Raw genomic sequence first — 15,487 nt, 5'->3', positions numbered from 1 at the left:
TTTAATTTGTTTTTTCGACCAGTTTAATTAGATTCTTCTTAGTTTGATTTTTCTAAAAGAAATTATGTTTTAAAACATAAATTATGTAAACATAAACTATATGAACTAAATTCAATATAAAACTGAATTTTTTTTTAAAAAGGTCACAAAAGTATATAAGAATTAAAACAAATGAAAGTTAATTAAAGTAAAAAAAATATCATTAGTAATATCTCTTATATCATTAAAATTCAAAAGCCTGCAATGAATGAAATATTTTAAATTAAATATTTTGATGATTACATATTAGGTTAGAATAATATATGTTAATGAATATAAAATGGAAAATATGTGGTTTAGTATTAGAATTTTATTATACTAATATTTTTAATTTAAATAATTACAAAAAACACATGGGTTTCTCGGTTCGGTTCGGGTTGGAGAAATCTTCAACCGAATTGTTTGAAATAGACTTTGGTTCGGTTTAAATCGGATTCAGTTTGGTTGGTTTGGTTCGATTCGGTTCGGTTCGATTTTTTTGCCCACCCCTAATATTTTCGTTCTTATTCATCTTTTACTCTAATTATTATTTTTCTCTCATTTTATCCATTTCAATTGCTCTCAACTTTAGTTACTCTTAACTAAGGCTGGGACGGATCCGGATATCCGGGAAATTTAGGGTATCCGGATCCGTGGATTTAATATCCGGATCCGGATTCGTGGTTTCCGGATATCCGGATTTCGGATATCCGTCTCTATATTCTATTATCCGCGGATATCCGGATCCGGATCCGGATCCGCAAAAATAATTAAAAATAATAATTTTTTTTTAAAAACTAAAATTTCAAAAATAATACATAAATGAAATATTTATACAAGATTTATAAATATATATATATGTCTATAATATTGTAAAAACTAAAATATAATATTACAAAATTAATTTATGTATAAATATTATTATATAAAGTATAAATATTAATGAAATTTAAAAAGTTAATGTGTTTTAAAAGTACGGATCCGGATCCGGATATCCGGACCTAAAAATTAAGATATCCGGATCCGGATCCGGTTTGCACGGATCCAAGATTTTACTATTCAGATTCGGATCCGGGCACCCCGGATATCCTATTTTCGGAGCGGATCCGGAGCGGATCTCGGATCGAATCCGGATCTCGGATAATAAGTCTCAGGCCTACTCTCAACTACGATATCTTTACCAACCAATCCTACATGTTCAACGCATGCTCTTCAATTATATGTCTTCTATTGCTATCATTTTCCCTATGCTTATTTTATTACATTTGATTATATTTGGTCCATATTATTATTTAGTTGGCCAACTTATGTCTTCTTACATTGTATTATTATCCACCCATTTCTATTTTATTTCTTTGTGTTATGATATATTTTGTTTAAATGGTTTAATGTGTAAGTAATTATCAATTTACTATTCATGATAATTATATATAAATAGTTAAAAACATTGACATCTTAAACACACTGAGGCAAATTTAGTTTTAAATAATGTTGATGTTTAATAAGATAGACGCATGTTGAAAGACCGGATGAACGATGGTATGTTCTCACCTGAGTGGCGTACCCGACTTCTGACGTCGTCGTTGAAACTTGAAACCCACAAGGAACCATTGTTTAAATTCTAAACCATCTTTAAGCTTCTTTGATGGAATATGATTATATGGGATAAAGCTTGATGTATAAGTCATGTCTAAAACTTTATATTATATGAATCGATGCAAAATAGAGAAGAACTTGCGAGGACGTATATTTATTTGTTTCTACGGAAGATCAATAGCATGCAATCTACAAGAGCTACGCCCAAATGGCAAGAGCGGACATAAGTCCAGCTCCAAGGAACAACATTACATAAGACACAACTTGAAGCCTCACATTACAGCTCATCCTCTTGCTTAGAAAATCAGCTGCGATCAGGTCCACCAGAGCCATGTACACCAGTATCCCAGCCGAGAGCGAGTCCAGTATACCCTCGGCCACCAGAGCTCCAGGGCTATGCGAGTTGAAAGACGAGGCCACCGCGGTTCCGATCCCGATCCCTACAGGCGTTGTCAGCGCGAAGAAGCAAGCCATTACGGTCGCTGATTTGTTCTTAAACTGTGCTTGAGAGATGCAGCCTCCGAGCGCAAACCCTTCAAAGAACTGGTGAAATGATAGAGCTGCTATTAAGGGTCTGATCGTGCATGGAGACTGCGATACTCCGAGGGATAGACCGATGATGATTGAGTGAGATACAATCCCAAGCTCCAATATCTGTAAAAATCAATGGTTTTAGACACAATCTTAACATAATGTTTGAGCAAAAGAGTAAGTAACAAGAGACTTAAACCTGAGAAACAACAACATGCCTAGCTCCATTTCCGAGATCTTGATGTCCATGTCCGTGTGAATGCCCATGTCCATCGCATGTACCAAGGCCATTAGAGTGACTATGTCTATGGTGAGCAGCATGAGCACGGATGCCAACAATGTGCATCCCGCCACCTTCCTCTTCACCAAACACTTTATTATTACCATCACTCACTCTTTCCACAACCACAGGAACAACAGACGCCTCTTCACGACCAGACTCAACACCAACAGCAGCAGAAGCTTCACTAGCAGCAGTAGCATCATCACTCCTCTCTTGCCTCCTCTCATAATACTGAGTCCCCATGAAATCAACAAGCAGAGTGATCAAAGCAGCCACCATAGCAAAGAACCCAGGAAATGGAAACTTAGACCAAGGGAACTCCGGCAAACAAGCATTGGTGAGAGCTTCAGTGCCACCAGCAAGCATGTGGACAAAGCCAGTTGCTAGTATGACACCAGCTGCAAAGGCCTTAGCAGATACAAAGAGGTTCCCTTCCGTTTGAAGGAAGCGGCGGTTCTTGCCAACGAGAGGTATGGCTACACCAGCTGCTCCAGATAGGAAGATGGATGCAATGGCTACGAATTTGAGTACAAACGCAGCTGAGTCGTCTCTGCAGAGGTCAGATTCGCCGGCGTCACAGAGGATTTTGGGAGACGCCATCATCTGCAAAATTGACTCTTTTTTCGTTGTTTCGACGGTCCATACATCAAGAGAGAAACCCATTTCAGAACAATCACAGTTTCACAATCTAACAATCAATTCGTTTCACCAAATAAAAACGCAGATAAGGTGTTCGACGAAATACCTGAGAGAGAATCTGTTCCTGATCCACCACCGAACAAGTACAGAGGAAACGATTTCCAAAGAATCTAAACACCAATCAGAGGATAAATCAGATTTCCAGAATTGAATTACAATGAGTTCTGATTATAAATTGACTAACATCGACGATGATCATGGGGAACAAAGAGAGAGTATATTCTTCTTCTTTCTCGGGATCAATGCGCAGAAAGCCAAACCTTTATTATATGTGAGAAACCGAAAAGAAGGAAGAATGTTGGAGAAAGAGTGTCGACATTGTCAGCAAGAACAGGCTGCTCCGTGGCAGCTCAACACTGATGAGAGACTGACGCGATCCAAATCCTCTCTCAAACTTTGTCTATACTTAGCTAAATATGTCGACATTCTCATGTTATTCCTCTTTTTCTTTTCCCTTTTTCCTTGTGATTTTTAGAGACTTTTAAGCTAGTGCTATTCTTTTCTCTCTTCTTCACTAGTATAAATAAATACAACATTATATAAATGAACTAGTATTATTAATATCTGTACATTTGTCTTCTTTAGCTGTAAATGTTGTAATGGTAATTTTTTGTTTGTTTGTTAAATCGAGTAGTCTACATATTGGGTTGTGTATGCAGAGCGGTAATGCAATGACCATCTACATTTGACTGCTAATGCATTAATAGTTTTATCACTTCCCTTCATCTCAAACACTATAGCTTCCCACAAAGGTTACATCGTCAAAACAAAGATTGACAACAAAAAAAATGTTTAGTTGCTGTAGTGATGAAACAAAGAAATCTTCTCTTAGTGGCTTATTAGTCCTAAATCTGTGATCAGTACCTTCAGAAAAGGCTTCTCTTCCCATGCTTCTCCTCATTTAAAAAAATGTTAGAAGATTCGATATTAATTTTTACTTTATTCAAATAGTTTTAAACAAATATATTTTATTTCTATGTTTACACTAATTAACATCAATTAGTTATGATTTTGGTTTAATCTGTTTTACAACGTACTTGTTTCATGTTTTATATTCTAAATAAATTTATCACCGATTTTATTATATTTTGACGATTTTTGTTTTTTTCTGTTTTGTTTTGTCAATATTTTTATCAAATATTTGCGTGGCTAATATTATATTCTTACATGTATATATTAGTTTATCACTTATAATCTTACATCTACATTGTATATATTTCAATTAATATATACTGATTAGGCCAACTACTACGACAACCAATCAAACTTTAATGTTGGAGCATTTGAGGTCCTTCAATTCAAGATGCGAGATTCAAAAATATGTTGAAAATGCAATGGGTGAGGGTATTGTCTACCATTATGATTGTAGACTCTCAAAAAGGTATGACCACTTATTATCAAAATGTAGAGGAGAACCACAATTTAAACAATCTAATTTCCTTTTCAGGTGATCAAATTTGTTGAAGAAAGATCTATGCCGATGAGTATCTCAGCCAGCAAAGGCAGACAATATTTGTGGATGGTTTTAGGATCCTCAACACCCCTTAGTTCAAATCAGCATCATGGTGTTCGGAGGGTTAAGCTCATTGAGGTTGGGGATGAATCATACTCGCTTGTTAGCGAAGAGAAGGTTCATGGCGAGAAATTGCTGGAGCATTTGCAAGGAGGCATTATTATTACTATCATCATAATGGATACAATATGAAATTGAACCTTGTTTGTCTCCAATAATGGTTTCCATATTTTAGAACTTATTGATATTTCCATGATTATCATGGTATCCTTTCTACTTTGACATTGAGATCTGCATCCCACATAGTTTGTTTGTTGACTTGAATAGTCTACATGACCATCTACATTGATAGTTTTGTCCAAAATTCACATTCTTATCAAAAGAGCAAAAGCACACCAAACCGGAATGAGAATACTAACAAAAAGCTTTACTTTGTTACACTAGTTTCTGCTTTTATGGATGTCACTGTCAAGTAATTAAAACTTTACCAAGCTTCACTAAGCAAGAAGAAGAAGGAGAAACAAGATCAAGTCCTCGTAAACAACTCAAAAAATGTTTCTCCAGCTTCACAATTCGCAGTCATCTATATATGTTTATATTAAAAGCTAAAATTAATGTATATAAAAAATTTAGATATATTTTGCTGATATATTAATTAATTTTAATAATCATTTTATAGCAAAGTTTTAAGTTGTTTAAAATCCCTAAAATGCTAGTCACTATACTGATTAGGCCAACAACCAATCAAACTTTGCAGAAGGAACAGATTAGTTACATACAAGTTGGCTCAGCAAGAAATGCCATGTTGGATACTTTAACTGAGAGAAGAAATCGAAAACAAAGACAAAAAAAGAAACAGGAAACCATAAGATATGCAAAAAAAAAAAGATCCATCAAGGCACGAGTCCAAATTCACACCCTTATCAAATGAATCAAGCCAACAAAACTGCACCAAACCGAAATGAGAACCTTGTTACCAACAAAAGATTTACTCTGTTACATTGTTACAGTAGTTTTTGCTTTTATGGATGTTATTGTCATGTAATTACAACTTTACCAAGCTTCAATAAGGAAGTAGAAGATGAAGAAGAAACAAGATCAAGTCCTCCTAAACAAATCAAAAAGTGTTTCTCCACCTTCACCATTAGTCTCTTCACTCTCACTCCCTCGCCTTTCATTATCTTCTTCACTTTCAACCTCAATCTCAATCTCATCGTTTAAAGGTTGCATCGAACCGATGTTATTGAATGTTTCAGACAGATATTCTTCGACTCTCGAAGTGTATTCATCTTGAGGACTGCTCGATGAAGCTGCTGCTCCGAATATGGACTCTGCTTGGTCTGTGGAGTTTATGGTGATCTGATTCAGCGAGGTCATGGATGAGCTCCTTGACAATGTTCCCACTGTCATCTCGTCTCTCTCGTCTATTGTTGCTGTGTCTAGTGAACACACTGATCTCGCGTGCTTTGACCTCTCTTTCACTCTCTTGCACCAGCTGTGAAGTGAGTCTCTTACATTCTCTGCTATCACAGCTTTCTTGCACCGAGACCCCATCTGTTCACATTCAGGTGAATCCAATAGATGAACAATGATTAGTCATAGACCTTCATAGACTTAAAATTTTGGAAGTTGAAGATATATGAAAGGTTAAGAAGAACCTGAGTGACAATAACATTGAGAGGCACAGTGCCATAACTACACCAAAACTGAACAAGAACTCTGCATTCACCACAAAAAAAATCGTTAGAGACGGTTGGTTGCTTCAAAACTGTTGTGTGTGTTTAAACGCACCCAGAAATGAGACGGCTAGATATCATAACGTGGTTCTTCATAAAGCAAGATCTTTCCTTGATTCCCCACTGATACATGAGATGAAAGATCTCGTCAGAAATCTGAAAAAACTTTACATAGTTGACTTAAGTGTTGATGAAGATGCTCTTCTTACCAAGAACCAGATAAATGTTGCCATCTCAAATGCATTCTGCATTACCAGAAAGTATATAAGAATCATATCTGTGAAGAAACAAGAGTCATTGGATTGTAGTTTTTGTTACCTGAAAAATGATGAACTGTATCAGCCGCAACAGAATCTCTGGTTTCCCAAACCAGAAAAGTCCATCACGCGGTTTCACTTGAGCCCCAGCAGTTGTGCCTGTCTGCTGCTCCTTAACCTCAAGCGCTAGCTTCGAGACAACGTGCTCAAGTTTGGTTCCAACCAGCATGACAAGCTTGAACAACAAAACAAATACAAACACATGCTCTGAGTGTCAGTGTCATATGAATTTCAAGAGTTCTACTAGCTTGCTCTTGCTTTGTTCACTTACAATGGCAGGGATGAATGATAACCAAAAGTACATATTCAGGCCTGAAACAATATCAATGACAAAGCTTAAATGCGATGATGGAAATGGAGTTTACTTTGTATTTTATATAAACGTTTGAGTTACCATGAACATTTATGCAGATACATACTATAGCGTAAACCCAAAGCGGCCAGCTGTTGATTTATCAAGAAACATTCATCACTATTAGCTCATGAAATCTTCAGACTGTAGTTTGAATCAAAGAGTCTTAGATGATTTCTGAATTCTAATAAAAGAGTACCTTATACCAACGATGCCATGAAACTCATCTTCCATGCTCCGTACCATATACATATGGAAGTTGTATGTAAATGGCAAGTTATGTTTCTGAAATTACAAAGTAATGAAACACGAATTCATTACAGTAATCATGCCAGCTACCAGATCGGCTGAGAAGACCAAAGAAGTGTTCCAGTTTATGTTTGAAGGGAAAGGTACTCACAGTGAGGAAACCTAACCGAAGCGCAAAGTAGTCAGACTTCCGTATGGAGCCTCTAAACTGCCGCAGGAAGCAAAGCTACAACAACAAAAAAAAAACATATAGTCTATAGAATGTTCTTTGATAGTCTTTCACAACTGGAGATATGGCAGTTCAAGATAAAATGGCAGCGAGTTACCATCCAGATGAGAAAACGATTGTTACTCCAAGGATGAGAGGCATGATGGAAGACAAATGTAGACTGACGCATCATCACTTTCGTCCTCTTTGCTATTGAACAATATCAATAAGAGCATATATATAAAGAAATTATAAAAGTTTACTGGAATCCTAAGACAGTAGAGTTCCTCATGTGCCTCAAGAAGAGATTCACCAAAGAAACATAGAAAGCTTTACTTGAATGAAAAAACAGGAGAGTTCTGTCATTTACCATGGATATCTGCTTCAGCCATTACGATCGCTTGGGCTTCCCATTTTCTCCAACTGTAAATCTGTGTCACATGATTAAAATACAACACTGTCACCATGTTCTCTCTGCATCACCTTAACAACTATCTTTGTAAACAACAGATAATATTGAAGTTTTTTTTCTCATTTTTAGATGAAAGATTAAATCTACTGACATATACACAACGGCACAATATATTTGATTAAAAGGCGGTAGCAAGTAAAGTATATGTCTTCCTTCTTGAGCAACATAGAAAAATATTCAAGAATAAAGATGTAACACTCATATGAAGATTCAGGAACTAGACTGTGTACCTTGCTCATGGCTAAACCAATGGCAATGCCACTGTACAGAACATGAGTGATACCCAGGACAAATAAGAATCTCAGGAGTTGCTCCAGGCCCTCGTACGACACAAATGGTTCACGGCCCTGACATTGTATCCAAGTTCCAATTCAGATATATATCATCAAAGGTAAAAGGAAAAGTGACTGCTTAGTCGATAGATAACTAGACATTTACATGACCACACTGATGAGGGGCTCCATGATGTGGTAAGGAAGTGTTGCTTGTAGAAGAGGTGTGTTCCAAAAGAAGCTTCTTATGGATTCCATAGTCTTGCTCAGAGCAAATATAGAATTTACTGTTGAAAAGAGAAGAGTTTACACAGATTTCTGATATCCATCTCGCGCTTTGTGACAGGAGAAGTGATATAAGCCCCAGCAACATCAGCTCTACCAAGAAAGCTTAATAAATCAAAATCTATAAAAGAAAACAGCACATTTACTATTTCCAGCACAACTTATCAGGACCACACATATACCTTCTTTCATCTTCTCCAGAGAAGTAAAAAGTGCCTTTCTTCTTGTCTTTTTTAACCACTGGAAACACAAAAGGACATAAAATTAGCGTCTCATCTTTCATCTCATGGACCACTTCAGTTTTTTAAAAAAAATCATCATGTAATAATAATGACTTTTCCTAAAGTGGGAACATAAACACTTCTCCTAACATTCAAGACCTAAAGTGAGAATATTCAGCAACCATAACACACAAATCCCGAAGAACAAACAAACATCTCTAAGCATCAAAACCCTGTTCATATACTCATTATCCGAGCTGAGCATTTCAACAAACACTTGGAAGACATAAAACAAACAAAAGAACTCACCTTTCCGAATCTGTAGATGGCTCGTTCAACGAGAAAGCAAACGAACACCAAAACAGTAACAACCGAAGCAACAGAGTAAGTCGGCGTCTCTGCGAGAGACCTCCCTTCTTTCATCATATGCTCCATCTCCAGCAAGCAAAGTCGCAACTAACTTTTCTTCCGAGAATGTTTGAGAAGCGATCTGCATCTATCTGTGTGATTACACTGGAATAATTAAGATTTTAGCTTTTTATTTTATTTTTGCTTTCATCATTTAAATTATAAATAAATAGAATAATTTAAGGAGGAGAGAAAGCTCATGGAATGCTGTACCAAGTAGAAACCGCCGCACATGGCTGCTTCCTCTTCTTCTTCCTCTCCATCCAACGTCTTTCATTAATGCCTCTCATGTGCTTTGTCTTAAAAGTCGTTATGAAATTTTAATAATGCACAAAAGCTGGCCTTGACCGACCGGTTCAACCGCTTAATCCCCCACCTGATATTAAAAATCCGGTTTGATTTATGTATGATTAAAGAACATTGTACCCGGTTTCGGCTCCCATTCTCCCACGATCTTTTTCCGGTTGACTAGGATTCAGGACTTGACCGACCGGTTCAACTGTTTCATCCACCATCTCATATTTATAAATCGGGCAGCCATCTAATCCACCGTCTGGTAATAAATATCCGGTTTGATTTATGTCTGATTGATTTATTGTAATAATATTGAGCTACTAATATAGACGGCGGTTAATATTATAAGTTACGTGTATCCCAAGATCTCTTTCATCACTGAGATAAAAGTGATCTCGAGGTCGAGAGTTCGAGCTTCTCTCACCCCATAGTGTTTTTCGTCCTCCTTAAGCCCTTTTCCAGTTTTCTCTCTCTCTCCACTTCTGTAATCTTCTTACATCCTCGCACGATCTTTTTTTTTTTTTCCGACAGACCACAAATTCAGACATAGGAGACGCTAATTTTGTTTCATTCCAATTCGAATCCTTTTGATCTCTCTCCAGTTGATCAATAATGCACGGTGAAGTACAATTGCAGCCACCAGATTCCCAGAAGCTCAGTGATTCCGCTCCCTTATTAGGAACCTCTCCATCATCGTCTTCTTCTTCCGATCACGAGATAAACGCTGAAGAAGATTTGGAGAGTGGTGGCGATTCCGCTTCAGCCCCTTGCTGTCGCATCTGTCTAGAGAACGATAGTGATCTGTTAGAGGATGAATTGATATCGCCGTGTATGTGCAAAGGCACTCAGCAATTCGTGCATCGCTCGTGTTTAGATCATTGGCGTTCGGTCAAGGAAGGGTTTGCCTTCTCTCACTGTACTACTTGCAAAGCTCAGTTTCACCTCCGTGTTGAGCCCTTTGAAGATAACAACTCTTGGCGGAGGAAAGTTAAGTTTAGACTGTTTGTCGCTAGGGATGTGCTTTTGGTCTTCTTAGCTGTGCAGACTGTGAGTATCTCTCACTTGTCTGTTGTTATAAACTGTTATTTTGACCTGGTTACTGTAATTTCATTACACGGTGTGGGAACTTGACATTGGAACCTGATGAAAGTGATTGGTTTTGTTTTCTTGACTTGCCATTGTTGAAGCCTTGTCTGAAAATTATAGAAAATTAGTGTTTAGGCAGACCATTAGACCGATTTTTGGAATGTCTAGACCGAATTTTTTAAAAATAGTTTTGAAAAATCGCATCGCTTATACCCATTTTACCGACTAGGCCGACGTATAGGAGCATCCTAGACTAATTTTTAGAAGACTTGTCTGAAAATATCATTGTTCAACAAATAGCTAGGCGTCTTATAGAAAATTATTGTTTAGGCAGGAGATTAGTCCGAATTTTTCTGAATGTCTGACCGATTTTTAAGAAATCATTTTGAAAAAAAAATCGTTTCGCTCATACTCAATTTGCCGACAAAACGGGCAGATAGGTGCGGCCTAAACCGATTTTTAAAACACTTTGAAAATAACAAAGTAAGAAACTTTTAGAGACCCTGAAACTAAGAAGAAGATTGTTGACACTATATGTTACTGCCGTAGAGTTTGCCTGAAAATGTTAAAGAAAGTAAGAATCTTTTAGAGACCCTGAAACTAAGAAGAAGATTGCTGACTGACACTATAGGTTATTGCTGTGATGGCTGGACTTGCATACATGATGGATAAAGACGGAGAGTTTCGCAACTCTTTCAATGATGATTGGGATCGTATATTGTCTAAACATCCCATCCCCTTCTACTATTGCATCGGTGAATCCTCAATCTTTAATCTCTCTTTTTTTTCATAACTTAGTACAGCTAAACACGCTGTTAAAACATTTGGTGTGTTCATGAATCTGATTAGGGGTTGTGACCTTCTTTGTGCTGACTGGGTTTCTTGGCCTCGTTCTACACTGCTCTTCTCTCAACGGTAATGACCCGAGGATGGCTGGGTGTCAGAACTGTTGTTACGGATGGGGGATCTTGGATTGTTTCCCTGCGTCAATGGAAGCTTGTTTCGCTCTTGTTGTCGTCTTTGTTGTTATATTTGCGATTCTTGGTTTAGCGTATGGGTTTCTTGCTGCGACTATGGCTATTCAGAGGATATGGCAGAGGCATTACCATATCCTCACTAAGCGAGAGCTCACAAAGGAGTATATTGTGGAGGATCTTCATGGATGTTACACTCCCCCGAAGCTTGATGCTGAGCACGAAGGAAGACTCAAAATGCTGAAACTTATGTGACAGTTCTTTGGGGTGGAAATAAAAGGTTATATAGAGTTTGTTCATGAATGTCTTTTTATTACGCGGTGATAATAAGTAATGAAGTACGTTGTCTTTCTCTATATTTATGTATGAGATGAAGCAACACTACTGCTTTAGTAGTGAGAACTGAAGATATTGAGACCAAAGCTATGGAGTCTATCACTCAAAAAGCTCAATTGAGAAGGGACTAGCTTTCCTTTGAACAATGAGCTAGCAGTGGCGAGCATCTGGCATGTGAAAGATTACAAAGTTATGCAGCTTCAAAATTTCCTAGAAAACTCCAAAAAAGGAAAATATTAAAAATTGCGACCACAGTGGGAGTCGAACCCACGACCTTCTGATCCGAAGTCAGACGCGCTAATCCACTGCGCTATGCGGTCGTTGGTTGTTTTATTGCATATTTCTTTATATAGCATATGTATTTTTCTGTAATCCAATATTGAAATCGTTGGAACAAATGCATGGGCTGAAGATGATGCACTTCTGTTCAACAAAACATATGTTTCTAGCCACAAAGAAATGCCAGCCAATTAAAGCCTTAAGATTCACAAAAGAAGACAATTAAACTAAAAATATGCAAAAGAAGACAATTTGAATTATTCACGTCAAGAATCATATAAGAACAGTTCACTCTAAGAAACAACATAATAATCTGTAAAAAATAATAATAAAAAAACAACGTTAATAATTTGTAAATTTAAGCCTAAACTGTATTTTCAAATCTCCTCGTTTATAATCTTGTTAGCTAGCAGTAGACAAACCTTCACCTTTAATAGCTTCCTCAAATCCATGAAATATCACTTATCCTATAGATATTGACATCGATTCACCCGTTAAAGCCTTTATAAATCCTGTTGAGGATAAATTTCTTTTTTTTTCAGTTACATTATTGATCGTTTGTTTAGCAAAAAAAAAAAAAAAAAATACTATTATTGATCGTTGTATATTCTTTTTTAGTTTCCCATGTTACGTTGTTTGCTTTCTTACAGCAGTAATGAAACGTGGTCATTAGTAGAATATACAATATATTATCTTCATCGTCAGACAGTGTTGGCAGTTGGAGGTGGGGACAAACTCCGAGTTTCCACGTTGCTTCCAAAAAGTCTAACAGATCAATAGCAGCCTCTTTGACCAACCTCAAAACGAATCCAACTTTTTGTTCTCATCTCCCACTTTCAATGTCCAAATCAATCACTCACTTTTCCTCACAAACCTCAGATTCTCCATGGCGAAACCAAACCTCCGTTACCTCCTTCCCCTCCTCTTCGCCATAGTCAATCTCTCAGCCTCCGCTCCATCTCCGCCACCGTCGCAGACTTGTCCTCTAGACTTCAGCCACGTCACGAGAATCCCATGGAACACAACCGACTGCCAAACCTACGACAGATCAGTCGAGAGAAAAAACAGCTGCTGCCAATCAGTTTTAACCCTTGTCGGAATCCCTCTCGCTCACCGTCTCAAACAAACATCGAACTTCCGTCTCCCCAACCTCGCCACCTCCGTCTCCTGCCTCAACGACCTCGAGAAAAACCTCGAGTCTCTCTCCCTCCCTCCCAACCTCACCTCCCTCTGCTTCGACCCCAACCAGTTCGTCATCAACAACGAGACTTGCGCCGGAATCCAAACCACCAATGACTGGATCTCCCGCCTCGGTTCCAAGACGGCGCTCGACTCCGCCTGCGCCACCGGCCTGACCGATCTCACCCGCTGCGACGCTTGCGTCGCAGCAGGCTTTCGCGTTCAGACGCAGCTGATCAGTTTGGACGGTAACAGCTCTCACGGTGTTTACTGTTACCATTTCGCTGTCCTCTACGCTGCTGGCATCGTTAACAAGAGCGGGCCCGAGGGGGGTGACGCTTTGTCTTGTCTCTTCTCCTTGAGCTTGAGAACTCCTTTGAGCTCTAAGAAGAAGAATCATAAAGTGGTGGCGCTTGTTTTAGGCTTAACCGGAGCTGGCCTGGCGGTTATGGCGATTACCGGTTTGTATCTCCGGTTCTGTAGAGTTGTTAAAAGAGGAGAGGTCGGTTGGGAGGAGCAAGAGTCTAGACCGAAGTGGAGACCGAACACCGGTTCGATCTGGTTCAAAATCGAGGACCTCGAGAAGGCTACCGACAGCTTCTCCCAGAAGAATTTCATCGGTCGAGGCGGGTTCGGTTTCGTCTACAAGGGGGTGTTACCGGATGGTTCGGTTATCGCGGTTAAGAAGGTGATAGAATCAGAGTTTCAAGGTGATGCGGAGTTTCGCAACGAGGTTGAGATCATTAGCAACTTGAAGCATAGGAACTTGGTCCCACTTAGAGGTTGTAGTATGGTTGATGACGAGAGTGGGAGTCAGAGATATCTTGTTTATGATTACATGTCTAACGGGAATCTTGACGATCACTTGCTTAGTAACAAGACGCCGTTGACATGGCCGCAGAGGAAGAGTATTATTCTCGATGTAGCTAAAGGGCTTGCTTACTTGCATTACGGAGTTAAACCGGCTATATACCACCGTGACATTAAAGGTACAAACATATTGCTAGACGTCGAAATGAGAGGGAGGGTTGCGGATTTCGGTTTAGCTAAGCAGAGTAGAGAAGGGGAGTCTCATCTCACCACCAGAGTGGCCGGTACGCACGGTTATTTGGCTCCGGAGTACGCGTTGTACGGTCAGCTAACCGAGAAGAGCGACGTGTATAGCTTCGGGGTTGTTGTGTTGGAGATAATGTGCGGAAGGAAAGCTCTCGATTTATCTACCTCCGGATCTCCAAACACGTTTCTGATAACGGATTGGGCTTGGTCGTTGGTGAAGGCAGGGAGAACAGAGGAAGCTCTTGCGTCGGCTTTGTTGAGAGACGAAGGCTCGGGGATGTCGAATCCGAAAGGGATCATGGAGAGGTTCTTGCAAGTTGGGATCTTATGCGCTCATGTTTTGGTTGCTTTGAGGCCGACGATATTGGATGCGTTGAGAATGCTTGAAGGAGACATCGAAGTTCCTCCCATTCCTGACCGACCAGTCCCGCTCGCGCATCCTTCGTACCGCATCGATGGGAACGGTATCACTTTATCGCCTGCGCTTAGCGGGTTACAAATACACTCCGGAGATATGCTTAGATAAATTTTAGAATAAGGAGACTCATGTGAGGAGTTTGGAGTTTTTTTTTTTTTTTTTTTTGTATATATTTTGAATGCAAAGATCACATTGTATAAACATATTACGTTAGAATTTAATAACAGCACGTAGTTCCTATTACAAATCTGTTTTATTTAAACTAGAGACGAAGGCTTAGTTGTGTTTTTTTTTTCCGGTGACCGAATGAGGTTAGGTAGTGCAAGTCCAAAGGTGTTTTGAGGCACTTGCATTGGCAGTGGTCCTTATTGATGCACCTTCTGCTAGTGGTCCTCTGGCATAAGCAACCATCACAATTTGCTTTTAATTTGTCGATTTTTAACATATAAATGGAGTTGACAAAAAAAAAACATTTAAGTGGAAATTACATTAAGTAATATTAAAATCTAGAGAATATTAAGTCGATCTTTAAAAGTTACTCCATCGATTCCAAAATACATAAAAATTTAAAATAGTACACAGTATTAATTTTTTTTTTATTTTTTTCACCTAAAACAATATTATTAAAATAGAAATTTAAAAATATTCAGTCAATTATAAAATAAACTATAAAATATCACTGATTTTTTATAAGAATAAAATTCA

The 15,487-nt window shown here is 38.4% G+C and overlaps 4 protein-coding genes and 1 non-coding gene across 10 annotated transcripts; 2 read left to right on the top strand and 3 right to left on the bottom strand.

The window, feature by feature from the left end:
* Window positions 1-1,705: 1,705 nt before the first annotated feature.
* LOC106412072 (zinc transporter 4, chloroplastic) lies at window positions 1,706-3,635 on the bottom strand. 4 transcript variants are annotated; one of them, XM_013852960.3, is made up of 4 exons: window positions 3,312-3,635; window positions 3,174-3,237; window positions 2,345-3,045; window positions 1,706-2,268 (listed from the first exon to the last, which is right to left on the bottom strand). In XM_013852960.3, exons 1-4 carry the CDS (start codon window positions 3,324-3,326, stop codon window positions 1,813-1,815), a joined length of 1,236 nt encoding a protein of 411 aa, XP_013708414.2. In that variant the 5' UTR covers window positions 3,327-3,635; the 3' UTR covers window positions 1,706-1,812. The 4 variants fall into 4 exon arrangements, with proteins under 4 accessions (XP_013708414.2, XP_013708416.2, XP_048621331.1 ...); XM_013852962.3 differs by having other exon boundaries at window positions 2,345-3,031; window positions 3,312-3,595; XM_048765374.1 differs by having other exon boundaries at window positions 2,345-3,031; window positions 3,388-3,592.
* Window positions 3,636-5,587: 1,952 nt separating this feature from the next.
* On the bottom strand, window positions 5,588-9,497 carry LOC106412008 (MLO-like protein 4). 3 transcript variants are annotated; one of them, XM_013852890.3, is made up of 16 exons: window positions 9,374-9,497; window positions 9,062-9,265; window positions 8,714-8,771; window positions 8,413-8,624; window positions 8,205-8,321; window positions 7,873-7,933; window positions 7,621-7,712; window positions 7,446-7,520; window positions 7,245-7,330; window positions 7,088-7,137; window positions 6,965-7,005; window positions 6,695-6,868; window positions 6,586-6,621; window positions 6,432-6,499; window positions 6,299-6,359; window positions 5,588-6,194 (listed from the first exon to the last, which is right to left on the bottom strand). In XM_013852890.3, exons 2-16 carry the CDS (start codon window positions 9,185-9,187, stop codon window positions 5,739-5,741), a joined length of 1,713 nt encoding a protein of 570 aa, XP_013708344.1. In that variant the 5' UTR covers window positions 9,188-9,265; window positions 9,374-9,497; the 3' UTR covers window positions 5,588-5,738. The 3 variants fall into 3 exon arrangements, with proteins under 3 accessions (XP_013708344.1, XP_013708346.1, XP_013708345.1); XM_013852892.3 differs by having other exon boundaries at window positions 9,062-9,252; window positions 9,374-9,480; XM_013852891.3 differs by lacking the exon at window positions 9,374-9,497 and having other exon boundaries at window positions 9,062-9,336.
* Window positions 9,498-9,780: 283 nt separating this feature from the next.
* Window positions 9,781-11,923, top strand: LOC106412216. Its single transcript, XM_013853121.3, has 3 exons — window positions 9,781-10,501; window positions 11,172-11,295; window positions 11,390-11,923. The coding sequence occupies exons 1-3, from the start codon at window positions 10,067-10,069 to the stop codon at window positions 11,767-11,769; spliced, it is 939 nt and encodes a 312-aa protein (XP_013708575.2). The 5' UTR covers window positions 9,781-10,066; the 3' UTR covers window positions 11,770-11,923.
* A 173-nt stretch (window positions 11,924-12,096) lies between these two features.
* TRNAR-UCG lies at window positions 12,097-12,170 on the bottom strand. Its single transcript has one exon. It is a non-coding gene; the product is annotated as a tRNA-Arg (tRNA).
* A 660-nt stretch (window positions 12,171-12,830) lies between these two features.
* Window positions 12,831-15,040, top strand: LOC106412209 (probable receptor-like protein kinase At1g11050). The gene has a single exon (XM_013853115.3). It carries the CDS (start codon window positions 13,016-13,018, stop codon window positions 14,888-14,890), a length of 1,875 nt encoding a protein of 624 aa, XP_013708569.1. The 5' UTR covers window positions 12,831-13,015; the 3' UTR covers window positions 14,891-15,040.
* Window positions 15,041-15,487: the final 447 nt, after the last annotated feature.

This window comes from Brassica napus, chromosome C8 (genome assembly GCF_020379485.1).
Source record: "Brassica napus cultivar Da-Ae chromosome C8, Da-Ae, whole genome shotgun sequence".
In the NCBI taxonomy this organism is placed as follows: domain Eukaryota; kingdom Viridiplantae; phylum Streptophyta; class Magnoliopsida; order Brassicales; family Brassicaceae; genus Brassica; species Brassica napus.
Note: the sequence above shows the minus strand (reverse complement) of the source record. Positions and strands in the feature narration are given on the sequence as shown.